This window comes from Serinus canaria, chromosome 1 (genome assembly GCF_022539315.1).
Source record: "Serinus canaria isolate serCan28SL12 chromosome 1, serCan2020, whole genome shotgun sequence".
In the NCBI taxonomy this organism is placed as follows: Eukaryota; Metazoa; Chordata; class Aves; order Passeriformes; family Fringillidae; genus Serinus; species Serinus canaria.
In genome coordinates, this window is record NC_066313.1 from 49,032,182 (window position 1) to 49,048,889 (window position 16,708).

General features: G+C 37.8%; 1 protein-coding gene across 1 annotated transcript in view; it reads right to left on the reverse strand.

Annotated features, from left to right (window-relative positions):
- DCLK1 (doublecortin like kinase 1) overlaps window positions 1–16,708 on the reverse strand; it is a 226,023-nt gene that overhangs the window by 32,113 nt on the left and 177,202 nt on the right. The window contains exons 7-10 of the mRNA XM_050978589.1: window positions 10,317–10,401; window positions 8,846–8,954; window positions 3,968–4,025; window positions 3,144–3,263 (exon numbers count right to left, since the gene is read on the reverse strand). Coding sequence (XP_050834546.1) covers window positions 3,144–3,263; window positions 3,968–4,025; window positions 8,846–8,954; window positions 10,317–10,401 — 372 coding nt within the window. The remainder of the gene's footprint in view (window positions 1–3,143; window positions 3,264–3,967; window positions 4,026–8,845; window positions 8,955–10,316; window positions 10,402–16,708) is intronic.

The following is a 16,708-nucleotide window of genomic DNA, read 5'->3' on the forward strand; positions in this document are numbered from 1 at the left end:
ACCTGCAAGGTTCTGCTAAGCCGATTCACACAGCAGGTCACTATCATTTATTCAGGCACCAGGGGTGAGTTCGGGATGACATTTCAGTCTTAAATCCCCTGTTCTGGAGTGAAACAGGACCAGCAACATCTGAATGCAGTTTTTATCATCTGTGCACATGAGGAAGTGTACTTGGAACTACAGAAACCAATTATTTATTTATTACCTTGTTATGTAAATGATATGATCTCTCTTTTTCTTCTGCAAAAGTGAAATCATATCCTGGAGCAGTAAAGGAAACTCAGCAATAAATCTTGCTTCTTAAATTGGCCAAACCTCTGTTAGGTTTGAATAACAATTTTGTTTCGCTGTGTAAAAAGGCAACGTGCCAGAAACCAGGTCTTTGCTTCCTTTTACAAGCACCACTTGCAATGTGTTTATATTTGTATTTATGAAGTGCTTTTTCTTACACTTTACAAAGCAATGAATGGCCTATCTGCCATGAAGTGAGGGCGGGATTTGCAGCAGTCACTTATGTCAAACATGTTACTGCCAATTAATGCAGGGTGGTATTAACTGAAACCGGGCTCTGCACTATCGAGCCTTTCCTCCTTGCCTCTCTCTCCTGTCTGTGAGTTTGATTTAATGTCAGGTCTTCAAAAGTCAGTCAATAACAGATGGTTAATCAATTCTAACAGTGCACACTATGAAATTGTAACAGTCAGCAATTGCTGAATTAACAATTGATGTCTCCCCAGAAATGCCTTCCCTTTTACCCAGAGAGTGCAACAAGGATTTTCTCCCAACTATATATTAAGGAATAGATGTTTGTATCAGAGAAATAAAGTTGACTTCCCTGAATAATGTTATTTCTTCTACATTTCTTCCATTATTCTACATAAAAGTAAAGACTATTAGAACAGTGCTCTCTAGGATATGAGAAGTACAGAGATTCCTAAAGTGCCCTCCCATAATACAGCTAAAAGAATATGTGCAGCAATCTTTAAGAGTAAAGAAAAGCACAAAAAAACAGATTTCTCCAGAAAGTGAACAAAATGCATGTTTTTTCATATACATCTTTAAGGTTTATTTTCTAAATTATTTTCTAGGAGTTTTCGGTCCCTTCATCTCTCATTTAGCTGAGTAGGACTTCAATTAAAAATCCATTGGACACTACAGTTTACACATTTTTCAGTCATGAATAGCGCAGCAGGTTTCACCCATAAAACCAGCTCTGTGCTTACATCTTGGCAGGTTAGACAAGGCACAGCTTTTAGTTCTTAGCACACCTCATGGGGCCAAGATGAAGGATTTGTCAATGCAGGCTAAAAGCTGTGGCTATATGAGATTACAGTGCTGTGCAAGGGGATTGAGGTACTTTGAACAAGCTCTCGCAGACACTGAGGAAAACCGACAGTAGCATGGATCTCATAGTGAGCTCACTTAGAATAGAATAGAATAAAATAGAGCAGTAATTATGGTTGAAATAGTGCTAGATGGATAATGGTATCTGATCTCAAGCTGTGCTATTTCACATTGCATGCCTAAGAGTGAGAGAGGGCTGAGATTGTCAAGGGAGTGGGGAATTATTCTGGGACTGCTTACACAAAGAGATTCATGGCATGGAGGATTGCCAGTATTTTTCTTTTTGTCTTGGGATTTAACTTTTTCATCAGAGAAAATATGTCAGCTCCTTAGTACCAGCATCCCCAAGTGCGCTTCCTCAGAGCTTGGAGGTGGTGGCCAGTGGGGTTAGGGGGACCATAAACTCTACAGCACTACTCAAGTCAAATAGGGCACCTGTCCAGCACAGACCTATGAGGACAAGACTTTCTTTCCCAGACTGCCACAAGGACAGGGAAAATCTGCGTGCATCTACCCATGAGGCACACAGAGCCTTCCAGCTTTGGACTGGGAACATGGCTTGTGTCACTGGTGCTGCCACAGAGTGTGACGGAGTTTGCAGGGGTCCCAGGATGAGGGAAGAGACGAGAATGTTGACTCCATGTTCAGAAGGCTTGATTTATTATTTTATGAAATATATTATATTATAACTATACTAAAAGAATAGAAGAAACAATTTCACCAGAAGGCTAGCTAAGAATAGGAAAAGAATAAACAAAGGTTTAAATAAATAACAAAGGTTTGTCTCTGACTGAGTCTGGACAGCTGGACTGGGATTGGCCATTAATTAGAAACAACCAGATGAGACCAATCACGGATCCACCTGTTTCATTCCACAACAGCATATAATCATTTTGTTCCTGAGGCCTCTCAGCTTCTCAGGAGAAAAAATCCTAAGGTAAGGATTTTTCATAAAACATGCCTGTGACAACAGAGCATGGAGGATAATGGAAAAAACTAAAAACCTTATCATTCTACTTACTCTTCTACTGCAGACCAGAGACTGAAAGGATATTTAATAAACACCTGGACCTGGGATTGCCCTATTTAACATCTCAATGAGGTGCCTACATTAAGAGCACCTTCTAACCTCCACCTACAACCAGAGCAGATCAACAATCCTGTATGCCAAAAAATGCTTTCTCTAAGTCACTGTGAAGAAACAGAGTCCAAAATATAAATTACTGCATTCACAAACTTACTTTTTAGATTAGAACCACCCTTTTAACAGCAGGCTTTTCTTTTTCACTTACCCCTTCCTTCAGCTTAAATTCAGATTGCTATTGAGGAGGCAAGTTTGACACTCTGTTAATATAAATCAACAGAGAAAAAACACATTTAATATTGTTTAGATTTGATGTAAATTGATAAAAACTAATGAAACCCTTTCACCTTTTTGTATTTTGAAGGCTGGTATTTATGGCTATTTGGACTGGGTGTATTTTCAATTCACCTCAAGGCAGATTATAAATTTTTAATGAGTTTTCTTTTGAGGAAGCAATCAAACCTGGTGGTATACAAAGTACTGTCAACAGAACATTTCCAAGTGTGGCTTACAGGAATTTAGACAAATATTTGAAAGCTAGTAAAAAAAAATCTGACAGCGGGTTACACATCTTTCAGTAGGATGCAAGACCACTTTCAAAGATCTCTTCCACTCTACATTATTCAGTGATTCCATGTTTTTTAGTAAGCCAAAGTAGGAATAGAATTTTTCAATATGGTTGACTCAATAAGCAGCTTGACTCCAAAACACTCACCTTTACAAGTTCCATCACGAGGTACAACTCAGTTGGCATGTCCATCTCCTCGATCAGAAGTACAATGTTGGGGTGCTTGACTCGTCTTAAAATAGAAACCTCATTCTGGATCATGTGTTCCTAACACACAAAAAAATCTTCAATGAATATGGGTTAGTGGGAAAAAAATTCACAGTGGAAAAAGCAGAGAGAATTGGGAGCTGCACGGATTCTCTGGGGTTTTTGAAAAAACTAACAGATGTTGCCTCCAGCAACAGAGAAGGAACATGTTTAGAAACATCAATGTGATAACTGAAAGAAGAGAGAGCGGAACGCAGAAGAAGAAATGGAAGAAAAGACATGTTTCTGGTGCAGAGAAAAATGAAAGCTTTTAAAATTTTCTCTGATGCAGAATCTTTAGATTTAGCAACATGATGGCTTCTTCTCACAGAACCTTTTGTTACAGATTTTAAAAGCTAACAGTCACTTGGTGCAAAATTGACATCAATTTAATTAACCCATGCCTTACACACAGTGACCAGTGTTGTTATAAATATTTTTATTATTTTCTGCTTTCTAAAACACCTGAAATTATGAAAATTATAGGACATAATTACACAGATAAAGAGAAAGCATTGGAGATTCATCACATAGGTCTAAAAAACCACATGACTGTCTTTTCTCCTGAAACTCCAAGAGTCTCCAGAGGATAGGCAAAGACTTTAACCAAAGAGATTCTAACACTTGTCAGGAATGACACAAATACCAACAGCTTCTTAAAATGATCTCTCACAAAAAATTTCCTGGAAAAAAAATCTTTTGTCTCATATTTTTTTCCTACTTACTTTTCCTCTACATTTACTTTTCTTGATTATTTTCAGAGCATATTCTCTACCAGTTGATCTGAGGAAAGAGAAAAAAATTTGCATGTTCAATCACATTAAATATTTTTCTCAGTTGAGTTTATACTTGTTATATGAGTATAATAAGTGTAATGAAGAGTTCTAGTGGAATATTCTTTTTTTTTTTTAAGAAACAAAGTTTAGATTCGACTAGTGTTGTGAAATTGAGCCAAAGTTATTAAATATGTGTGCCTGAGAAAAAGACATATAACTTTTTTGTTTTAAAATGAAAGCATTTCAGTGTTTTCAAAATAAAAAAAAAAATCTCTTGACTTTTTCTTCCATTTTGTAATAAAAATTGTTATTACTTTGCCATTTTATGTAAAAATACCATACAGTGATCACAGGTACAAATATTTTCAAAACAAAGAAGTTTTGTTTTCTATCCTACAAAAAATACAGCCCACAGAAAATACTGACTTACTTTTTACTTAAAATGAAAAGGCATTTCTTTGCATATCTGCAGTCACAACTGCTATGATAAAAAGGTCAGTCCTTGGAATAATTTTTTATGTATTCAGTAATTATGGAATATTTAGCAGAGTTAAATATGTTGGCTTTTACTCAGAATGTGGAAGGTTCTGGAGACAGTAAAAGAAATTAGTTCAGGATGAGCACACATTACCTTTTAACTACTGTGTTGTTTTGAATCCTTATAGCATTTATTACTACTATATGTATGTAGTTATCAATTATCTAGAACAGTAACATAGACAAATTAGCTTGTAGACAAATTAGCAGTATCAACTTCCACTTCTTAATTAAGTTACAAAATGAAAAAATGGCTGCAAGAATGAAAACAAGAAGCTCTGCCTACAAGCCCCAGTTTCACTATAAGATTAAATGGAAAAGCGATAATTTAAGAAAAAGATCTTACTGAAATATTTTCATTTTGTAATACGAACCTGAACAGGTTACAAATGTCTATTATATTGCCTTTAGGGATGTTTGGTTAAAAATTAAGGAAAAAAAAAACTTTTCAAGAATATAGAGTAATTTTTTCATTCCTCATTTCACAAAAGACTGTAGTTAAATTGATACATTAAACTGATACAGAGTATGTTCCACAGAGACATTAATGTGTCTAAAAGTGTGCTCAGTCTGTCAAACGGGACATGCAAAGTGAGTAATACACTGAAAGCACTGTATCTGGAAAACAACTGGGCATCTTCATTTCCATATTAAAACATGGAGAACTCCTCTGGCAATGATGTACCACTAGTTTTTAATTTAAGGAAAAATGGGTAATTCAGTAAAAAGCAAAAATACCACCAAAATATTCACTCTAGCAGAGCTAAAACACCAATTAAAAGAAATCACACAAGATAAGAAAGTTTATGAATTGGGGGAAAATTACAACATATGTGTTCAAGATTTACACAAATAAAAATTATAAACTTCTCCTATCTGTACTCCCCTACACAGGGGTTTAGTGCTACAGTCCCCCAAAATGGGCTGCACTCCATGTGAGGTACCCCTTTCCAGTGCTTCTCTTCAGTGGCTACAGTCCAAGCTCAGTGAGGGGACAGGAAGAGATCTGGACACTATTTTTGGGGACTAGAAGGAGGAGGCTGAACAAGAAATATTAGAAATTAAGTTATCTGGGGTTCAAACTCAGACAAAATATAGCCTCTTTCAATAGCAGTCTCTTTCAAGCTGCTTGGTTGCCCTAGGAATGCTTCCTTTCTGTCATGAGAAAGGAAATTGATGGTTTTTGTTGGCCATGGGAGACCCCATGTACTCCAAGACACTGGGAAATCTGAGCTAGTGAGGAAATGTCAGCATTTGAAAGTATCTTGAAAGTTAAAAATGAACATATATAAAAACACCACAGGACAAATTGTGCATATGATGGAGCAGATATGCAACAAGCAGATGACAATTCTGACTGCTCTTTGTTTTGGTAAAAAGAAAATTAAAGCTAAGATAATGTAAATCCTTTCCCCTGAAAAGCTGCAGAACCGCAGCCTGTCAGCAGCACTGCAACTTACACACCACCAAAAAATATGCATGGCCATGTCAGAAAGTCACCATGAAACAGGCACCTCACCTCTCACCTAAACAATAAAAAGGGACCACAAAAAGAAGGCAACTTGTTATGGCTGAACAGGAGTCTGGACCCACTGCACTACCACAGAGTTAGATCTCTAGCTCATAACAGGGCTTGGTGCCATGTTCCCTGGCTCTTTAAACTTTTGCAAACTTCACAGAGATTTAGACTGCACTGGAGACAAAAATCTATCTTTGCTGTATTTTTGCATGCATTTAATGTATTTAAGAGTGTGTGCCTGCACATTCACAGATGCTCAAAACAGGATTTAGACGTTCACATGTGAAAATTTTGGAGATGGTTTTTGATTTCTGTTTGGACTGTTCATTGTCAGAGGAGAACTCCCGTGAATGTACTGAAGTGCTCACAGACCTGTATCAACCAGTGCTCACAGACTGATCTCAGAGCTGTGGAGAAGGAGTATTCATGTGACCAGTGAATTTGTGCAGCAAGACCCATTCCTATTCATTTAACACCTTATGGTGCTATTCCTTTGAAGTGTAATGCACACAGGAATTGTACTTCACAAGGAAATGGAAAAGTTCTCTGTCCCAAGTATCACCCCATCAATTCTGGCTCTGCAAATGATGGACATATTAGACTTTGAAGTGAGGTGGTTAAAGATGCTTGAAAAAAGATTGGAAAGAATATTTTTGAAGGTGTTTCACAGGTACTGGTATAATTTACCCTCCTTCCACACCTGTGATGGCAAGGATATACTGCTTTAGAAGTATAAACTAACAGAAACAATTCCACTTCAATTTTCAAGATCTCCCAAAGTAGTATCTCTCTGACAGAAATGGGACCTATGGAATGGTATAGCTCAGAGACCACAAGACTATATATCTGGGAATACCTAGGTAAAAATGCTATTTTGAGTACATTAGACACACTGTGTTACTGGATACTGCTGGGACCAGTGGGATAGACAAGAGGACAGGAAACAGTTTTCATTCAAGCTCTCCAGGACATTGTAATCAGCATTATTTTTAGGTGTGGTGGGACCTACATTTAATTTTGTTCATGCATTTTCTCTCCGTTTGGGAAATAATTGTGAATAATTGTGACATGCACAATAGCACATTTGTACTGTCTCAGCATAAATTGCATTTTTAGCTGAATGAGTTTATTAAAACCACAACTTCTCTTTATTTTTGCTTCTAATCTGCCTTTCCCAGTCACTACTCACTTTACCTTAAGCTGCCCTATTCTCTTTTCTTAGAAAGAGAGTTTGAGTGAAAATGGGTGTTTTCACTCATTTCTTTCATTAGTCATATCCCTCCATAGGATTTTACAGTGTTTCCTTTCTTTCATACTGTTTTGCTTTGCTTCCTTTAGGTTTCCATACAGTTTAGTGCTCAGACCCTGAGGTTTGATCTGAACAACTACTGCCCTCTGGATGACCAGCTCCACCAAGAACTCACTCTGGCAGAACACTAAAAGCCTCACCAGAACTTTGGCCAAGTCCCACAAGCACACTGTCAGCTGATACAAAATCCACTCTCACCCTTTTCCCCAACAGCTGTCTTCATGATCTCTGCATCCAAAAGTGCAACTTTTGGATGCAGAGGTGGACCTGTTTTTTTCCAAGGGGACTAGCTTAAAACCAGCCAAGCTAATTTATCATTGCCTGTCAAGAGATTTAATCTCACTCCCCAGGGTTTATATCATATTCTTACAGGCTAAAGAGCAGTTTTTTCTTTGAGCCCAAAGGTGAAGTTCTAGTCCTCTGTAAGAGTCTCCTCTCCAGGATATGGTAATAGGGGATAGAAAACTTAACTGATGAAATTTCACTCTCAAACCTTGACATCTCTATTGTTCTCTCTTTTGGACACCTCCAGCTCTGGCAGTTTTTTGTTTGTCTGCACTGCTACTAACATGAGCAATCCTACAGTTGTTTCACATATAGGTGAAATACCTTCTGTCTTTTACATCCCATAGTCTCCTATTTTTAACAATTCCACTAAAAGGCAACCACAGTTCTGCTTAGAGCATTCCTGCTTGGTTCCATATTTTTACACTCTTAAGGTTGGGTAGAGCAGGTTCAAGCCTGAACAGATTTAGAAACAGACACATGAACATGTCAACCTGGAAATTTTCAGCAACACTGACACTTGAGGTGACTTGTGACTTCTCTAATCTGGAATAGACATCTAAAATCAAAGACTGTTTTTACCTCTGAACAGTAAAGGTCACTGAAAAAGTTGGATTTTGGTGTCTGCAGTGAGGCTCATAAAGTTGGAAAGAGCAAATATAATGGCACAAAGCAGGCAAGCAGGAGTTAGACGTCCATTAAATTAAAAATAAATAAAAAAGAGACTACACCTCAGTGTCAGATGGCAAAATAGATTGATCCAAAATTACCTCTTTGTGCTGACTATTGCCACTACACCCCAAACAGAGAACTTCCTGACATCTTTACAAAGTGCTGCTGTATGTGAAATGTTCCACTGGTCTAATGTAAAAGGAGCTTTGCAAGAACACACTGCAAGATGTTATTTCAGTGCAACAAGAGAGATTTAACACAAGGAACTGGTAAAATCATGTGGAGTGTAGCAGAAAAAACCCATATAAACCCCAGAAAGAATTAAATTCATAGATTGCCCCTTGAACTCACTCTTTTTTTAAATTTGAGAGCACATTAGTTTTTCCATCTGGCATTGAGACATTACCTTATTCCATTTCTGTATTCTACAGATAAAGATAAGATCTGGAAAAAGCATGACATTAATAAATATTTTTTACAGTAATAAGCATATTATTCTCCTCACCTTTCTATACACTCCTTCACAATAGCAAAATTTCCATCTCCTATAGTCCTTCCAACTTTATATCGCTCTGCTATCGACGCTGGAACCTGGAAACCTTCCTCCAACACTTCTGAAAGAATCATTAGTACATTTTTATTGTTAGTGAAGGAAACACAGATGTTGCACATAACATGCATTCTAAGTCCACAGTTTAGGAGCCTGGAAACCATTCAGTCAGTATCTCACTTACTGTACAGTGAAACCATTCTGCTGACATTGTATATACTCAACAGGTTTCATGCAGATACAATAATGAAAAATAAGACTTCTGGGGGCTCAAACATACCACCACTTGAGTGTTATATAGTTGCCATTGCAATATGCCCCCAAGACAAAACCAAAATTGTATTTTTTTAATTACGAAAAGGCCTCTGTGATCTGCACAAGCGCAGACCAGCCTCCAAAAAGGGCTGGAACTCCTTGACACAGCATGATTAAATATATGTACCAAAGAAGTCCAACACTCAAGCACTTATTTTATTACATCCTGTAAACTGAGACATCCATAAAACTCCTCATGTGCTAAGTGCTAGTTCTCCCCATCCCCCAATATCAAATATTTAGTTTTTAAACAAATGTTCTCAATAATACTACCTCGCATGCAACCTGGGTACCAGATGTTTAGGTAAAATTGCATTACACAGTGTCTAAGCATATGAGAAGCTTGTAGTTTAATGTGTTTTAGTGCTCATTCCTGTACTATTATTTTTAAATGTATTTGAAATAGTGATACAAATACTTAACATGCCTCTAAAAGCTGACTGTAAACTGCAGCTGATACAAACTACTATATAAATATTGTAATGTAAAAAAATAGCCTCTCAGAAATGTGATTTGTGTTTACGCTCTTTAAGACAGTGCATTTAACTGTATTACTCTGTCCTGTGTTCCAGTTTAGTATTAAAAGTGAATGCTAGGAATGCTAGGACACAAGGAGGCTGGGGTTTGTCTGAATTCACAGACAGAATGAAGAGTTATTCTCCAACAGGAGCACAGATACACACACACATGTACATAGAAGTGTATGTGAGCCAGCAGTGCTCGAGCAGACCTTGTCCCTTAGCCAGCTTGCTCAAAGCCTTAGCGGGGAGTAGGACTATCCATTTCTGAGTAAAGACCCAGGACTGCAGTGTGTTCTTCAGTACCATGGCAGATGAGACAAAAATGCTGAAATAAGCCAGTCAGCAGCGTGTTGCTTGCAAAAATTAAACCTCAAGTATTCCACGGTAAAAATACCTCTGAAGAGTGATGTCCAGATCAACTCTGATCCAGACTGAACCTAATGGGTTTGCTAAGGCTGAGGAGCTTCCTCACAGAAAATTATCCAGCCTGCAATGCTCCCACCTTCTCTGGCAGGAAGAATGACTCATTTCCTACACAGCTGCTGTTATCACTACACTGACTGCTTTGAAATGTCAGCTCCAAATGTTACCTTCTGCAGGGCCATCATTTTCATCCATAGAGCTGCAAACTTTGGTGGATGCTAATGAGGTAGAGGAGCCACTGTGTTGGGAGCTCTGGAAATGGAGACACAAATGAAAACAGATGATTTTTAAGAAGCACGAGTACCCACAGCACGTTCCTGCTGGACACATGTCCTGGAGAGGCTCCAGTGTTCCCTGTGTAAGTATCTGTTTACTTTGGTGGATGGATACGTGGATGCTTGGGAAGAGTCCAATTTCTTCCACTGAAATTACACTTTTGGTAACCTCACATTACTGGAGAGATCCTTGATCCACCAAGCGCAGCAATGTGCCTGCAAGAATACTTTGATGTATGCTCCAACAGCTTCTCCCTGGTCCACACACATTTTGGCAGGGAAAACCGAGGAGCCGTATGCCCTCTGCAGGCTGGAGACCGTGTTCTCAGAGACCCTATTAACTCAGCAGGCACTAGAGGAACCTAAGTGTTTAGCTGGCTGTGTTATGGGCAAAACTCCTCAATTTTACAAACCTTCCTCTGTTGAAATCCTCCCCAGTTTTGTTCTAAAAGGGAGAAATCATTATGGCAATGTATGGACAAAATAAAATGTCAGGGCGAATAATGGTTGCTGTTTCATAGGAGCAGTTGACTGGGGGTCGCTCACTTGAGGCAGCGACTCTGTTCTTGTGCTCCATTTCAAGTACTCTCTGTACAGCTAATAGGGGGGAGGGTGGTGTCCCTGTGGCCCTTCAAAAGAAACTTGTAGCCACCCACCTTGGATGCCAGAAGTGTAGGAGGCAGGATCTCACCAGGGAAGCCTTCCAAAGCACCTATCAACACCTATCAGACTTTAGGAAACCTGCTTCATCCTTCAACCCACAGACTTTAGGAAAACTGCTTCATCATGCATCTCGATGGATGAAGCTAGACAGACATTTGAGATGGACTGGATTTCACCCAAAATTTTTATCCTGTGGTGCATAACAATTATACCTCAACTTCAGGATTTCCAGAAAGGAAAGCTTTCAGGAAGCCAGAAGAAGCTACAAATATAATGGTGGCTCTTCAAATTTAAAGCCAAACTAAGCATTTCCTCCAGTCCTCCTATTACAGCTTAAGTGAAAAATATTCAGAGGATTTGCAAAACTAAAACTTTCTTGGGTTCACATCATTCACATGCTGAAAGTGCTGCAGTATTTCATTATCTTCTTCAGTCTATATATTACATAGATTGCAGGCTGTACTTCATGTAACTAAGACTATCACTTCCTTATCAGTGTTTGCAAGGTTTTTAGATGCCCACAATCATGGTGCCAATCCACTTTACAAATTAAATACAACTACTTTGGAATAATTTCTTTTGTCTGACACTGTAAAACACAGTTCATGACTGGAGCAAGAGTAACTAAAGTTGCAGCAGTTTGGATATTTGCTGAGTACCAAGCCAGGGAAAACACAGTCAGCAGACTTAAAATCTGGCCAGTATGCTGAGTTCATTTGAACAGAATAACTTTTAATTTCTCCCACAACAAAGGTCAGATGACTTAGACAAAATCTGAACTTGGCCTATTTTTCACTAAATAATCCTGAGAGCTTGCACATCCCATCTACCATGAGATTCTTTGCCCTTGTTTCCTTCAACCAACCCCAGCTCCCTCTTTTCATCCAGGCAAGTATTTCTTCTGAGCTTTGACCAGAATTGAAGAATGCATTAATCAGTTTTTGGACTGTTTTTGTTGCCTCTTGACAACAGAAGTCAGCACTGGGTGATTTTATGCAGTTTGCTAAGATACTGCTGCTCTTGTTTCGTGGCCAGGACGTGTTTATATATGTTCCATTCCTGTACTAAACTCTGTGTGACATCCCAATAAAAACTTACCTCTGGTTCATTTTTGAATAAATGAGCAGATGTGGATCAAGGTAACGGGGAAATGCTAGGAGTTCTCAGGCCTGGAGAAGTCAGTCTCAAACCCTATTTTTATACACATGTAATGAGAGAATTGTTTCCTTTACAGTCCTGCTTGTAAAATAAGCAGAAAAACATGTTCTCTCTACTCATTCTACTGTGTTTGTTTGTTTTCCTACAACAGACATCCAATTTCATACTTCTTTTCCTACTCACAGTATTTTCTGAAAGGAATTACAATTTAAATATGTTTAATATTTATTACTTTTATGATAAGGAATGAATCATTACAACATTTAAGGAGTACAATCACAAAAGGGTTAGTGCTAGTTTTTCAACAGATTATTTAACAGCTACTTTTTTATTATTTTTTGCACTTTAAATAGTGAGATTACACTTTTAAGTAGATGTCAGGTCAAGGCTGCTGACTGCACAGCACTGCAGCTTCTTTTAGCATCCTGATGACTTCTTTACAGTCTTGCAGTCATTGCTCTCATCTGTGAGAATGGCAGATGTGAAAATCAAGACCTAACTCAGCGGCCACATCTTCTCAGAATGGGTGCCTAGAGACACTCAAATTTCTATTTGAGGACTGAATTTTTCAAGGACCTTAAACCAAGGCATAGCTGAGAAATGCAATTGCTCAGTCCTTCCAAAACTAGATATCTTCAAAGGCCCATTTAAACAAAGCATTTTAGCAAGTGCTTCAATTTAAATACAAATAATCTTAATGGTCTACACATGAGTGAAATTCAATTGATTCCTAAATATGTCTTGGGCAAACTCCTTAAATATGTATTTAACCTAGGTTTAGTCTAATAGACTGAAAAAAAAGTGGCCCACAGAAAATTTAAAGGCAAAAATTTACTTCATACTGATGCTTTAAGCAACTCTACATCTTTTCTTATTGGCACTGGTAAAGATGGGAAGGTTAAAATGGTATTTGTTGACAGAAGTAGTGAAATAATGCATTAGTAGCATATAACATCCCACTAGTCTGCAAACAAAGCATACAGCCCCTTTTGTGACACCGGCCTGCAAAGCATTGGCAGGAAGGCAGAGGCAGAACTTGCCAGTGACAAGGAAGCAGTAGCTAGGAAGATGTGCTAAAAATACACACTGAGACTTTTAAAGCTTTAAATAATTATTGAAAAATATATCAAAACATACTCTTCATTACCTTTGCTGAACCCCTCGTATTAAAACAACAGATGGAAAATAAATCAGGAACTGGACATTTGCACATATTCACCAAGTCTGCTGGCAGCACCCCTTTCACAATTAAAGAGATGTTACTGGATAAACATGACACAAATATTTTCATCTTTATTCAGTCCTCTCCAACAAATCACAGGCATTTATTTATTTATCTTTACTTTGACTAGAAAGAGATTTCATTTATATAGACTTTAATTAGCTGGCTGTTCTCACAAGCTGAGAGCCCTGCGGGTCCAGCAATCCTTGTGGGTCCCAGCGTTCCTTCCAGTTGGCTTGCCAATCGTGAGGCAGTCTGTCGTGCACGCTGCTGCTCTCACAGATGTGGACCCCATCAGGGATCTTGCAGATGGGGAGGGGGAAGGCAAACCCTAAGCTAGAGTATAATCTCTTCAACACACAGACTTTAATGCAATTAGCTGTTTTAATTTTAAGAGATGCTGAGGTGCTTGGAATGTCATCGCTTTTTCATAGATTTAAAGGGGTCCAGTTGCACAGGTTGCCAGCACATGGCCAGTTTTATGGCACACCTTCATAAAAGCAATGGCATAAAAAAATCAGGTCTTTGGTGTAAGGATTTCAGATCCTATTCAGGTTTATATAACAGATGGCCAGCACACCACACACCTCACTGATGGGAATGGAAACATTAGCACTATAGAGTTTCAGCCATGTCTCACCCAGGGATTTATTTTGCAACTATTTGGTAAATAGTTTTTATCTCAATTGAAACTGTGCTAAATTCATGAAAAGAAAAAAAAAAGACAGCAAAATAAAAATTGCTCTCTCTCCTGATACTCACCTTTGTCCTAAATTAATCTTAAAATCCCATTCCAGAATTATTCTTGTGGACTACTAGTGTCAGCAGTTATGAAAAGAGACTTAAACAAGTATGACTAAAAAGTTTGTTGTTGCAATTCAGATTTCTGAATCTCAAACCCCGAACACTGCATTCTATTTTCTAAACCTCTCAAAACCTTTCTTAGCACATGTGGAGTCTACAATGTCTCTCAACAATAGATTCCTTTGTATTTTTCTACTACGAAGGAAGCATCTGGATGAAATGTGAGTAACAGAAAAGCACACAGGTGTAATGCTAAGTTTGGATCCCATGAGGAGCTCTACTCTCTTAGAAGCTGTCTTAATGAAGTGAGAATTAAAATTAGTAAACAAGTGTAAATTCAGGATGGAGGCTCAGGAGAAGGGAATTATTAATGTCTTTAAATTAAGACTTCCTAAGATGCCTCCTAAGATGTCCCGATTCCAAAGAATTCTATGCAATCTTTAAAAAAAATACAAAAAGATAAGCATGTCAGTAATACATGGAAGATGAAGTTCAACTCAGTAAGGAAAAATAGCTTTGAAACCTAAACTAAGCATTTAGACCCCACGCTCACCTCTTTTGGAGCCCATACTAGTGCCCAGTCTGGTTACAAAGCAACCTTTGCAAGGTAGCTGCCATGGCTTCCTGACAGGCTTGGCTCCTTTGAATAAAGATGATCATGAGTAATGGTAAAATAAAGACAACCATCCAGTACAGATATTAGCTTTTAAAGACTTTGAAGGAGACCAAAAAATTCCCATAATACGTAACAGTGTTAAGCAAGAAAGAAGTGAGTCAATGAACAGCAAAAATGGTACATTACCAGAGAACAAAAGCAGAGGACAGTTGATTTAAAACCATAAAGTAATACATTTTGATGTAACTTTTAAGAAGATAAACTGATCTTTTTTATTATTCAACTTAGAGAGAAGCAAAGGGTTACACTCAAGTTCCCTCTCCCAGCTATATCCAGTGAAAAATGTTTTTGATTTTCTTTTGTTTAACCTTACATTTTTATGCCCAGCCAGCTGAGACAGAGGAAAAAAGTTTTCTTGTAAACAGTACGGCATTGGAAAAAAAAATTGCTTCATGAAGAAACATGAAATCCACAATCTTCATGCTGAAAGAATGGAAACTAATGGAGTTCAATTATAGAAAGCGAAATGATGCAATTGTTTTGTTTTCTAGTTTGGATACTGCACTAAACCAGCACATCAGATTCAAATTTATTTATAAAATGTTTCATCTGGAAAGGAACAGTAAAAAATGTATGCAAACCTGCTTACAAACTCATTCACAATTCTACATCCTGCTCTGTTTTGCTAGACACTTGACTTGAGAGAGGCCCTACACAGGGAAGTGATTTTTCTGTCGCTGGCCATTTATGCAATTCACGATTTACACAGCTTGGAGAAGAGATAAGTTCAAATGACACAAGCAATACAATCTGGTTTATTACCAGGGTCTTGTGTTGGTTTTCTTCTTTGAGGGATAGAGGGACAAATGGGAGAGTTTGCAATGAAATGGAGCTGACAGACTGAAGTTAAATTTGCAAGCTTGAAGCACTTTGTTTTATTAAGATCCCCTAAGTTGCAGCATTGGATGCTTATACACTCATTTGATTTGTGTAACAAGACAATTCAGAAAGACAAATATAGTTTCCTACATGGTATTTTACAATAAACTTATATCTAACCTCCACTAGTTCCTAACTGCTTCCAAAGTTGAGCCATAATTCACTCTAGGCTCACTCAGCCTTTGACATCATTTAGAAAAGCCTGATGATATAAAAAGTAAAATATCGGATTTGTGGTATCAGAAGTTATTACTGTCATTTCTGTATCCTTATTGAGGTTAACATAGAAAGCTACATGTACAGTGATGCAATGTGAAGGTTTCCTTTTACCTCTTCTAAAGTTACACAAAGGTAAAATTTTCTACTCAACTACAGAATAAAAAATTGAAATGCTACCAACCTAAAGGAGGTTCTTATTTCTTCCACTTACTTAAGGGCACAGCAAAATAACCACTTCACTTTAAATTATTCAGTTGTATTTTAAAAGTTCTCCAGGTATTTTTAGCTGTTTCTTGGTGGAGACAGAAACCTCAGTTATTTTGTTTCTACTCTTCCCCATTTCACTCATATTGTTTTCCTTTCCATGTGTGTACACCATTTTTAGGCAGAACTATTTACCAGCAACCAAGGGCATTTCAAAACTAGAACTTTTATCAAGCCCACAGTTTCCTCCAGGAACATCAGCTGAAGCATCAGGCTGGCAGATGACATGTCAGAATTTGTAACATCTCTCTTCCCCCATCGCTGCCAAACAAGAAATAAAACTAGGCTATGGATATGTGGATATGCATTTTTAAAGAGAGGAAAAATGTATCAGAAAATTAGGTAGTTCTTTTAAAAAAACACACCAGGTATGTTTCAGTACTATTAGCTTTTCACAAG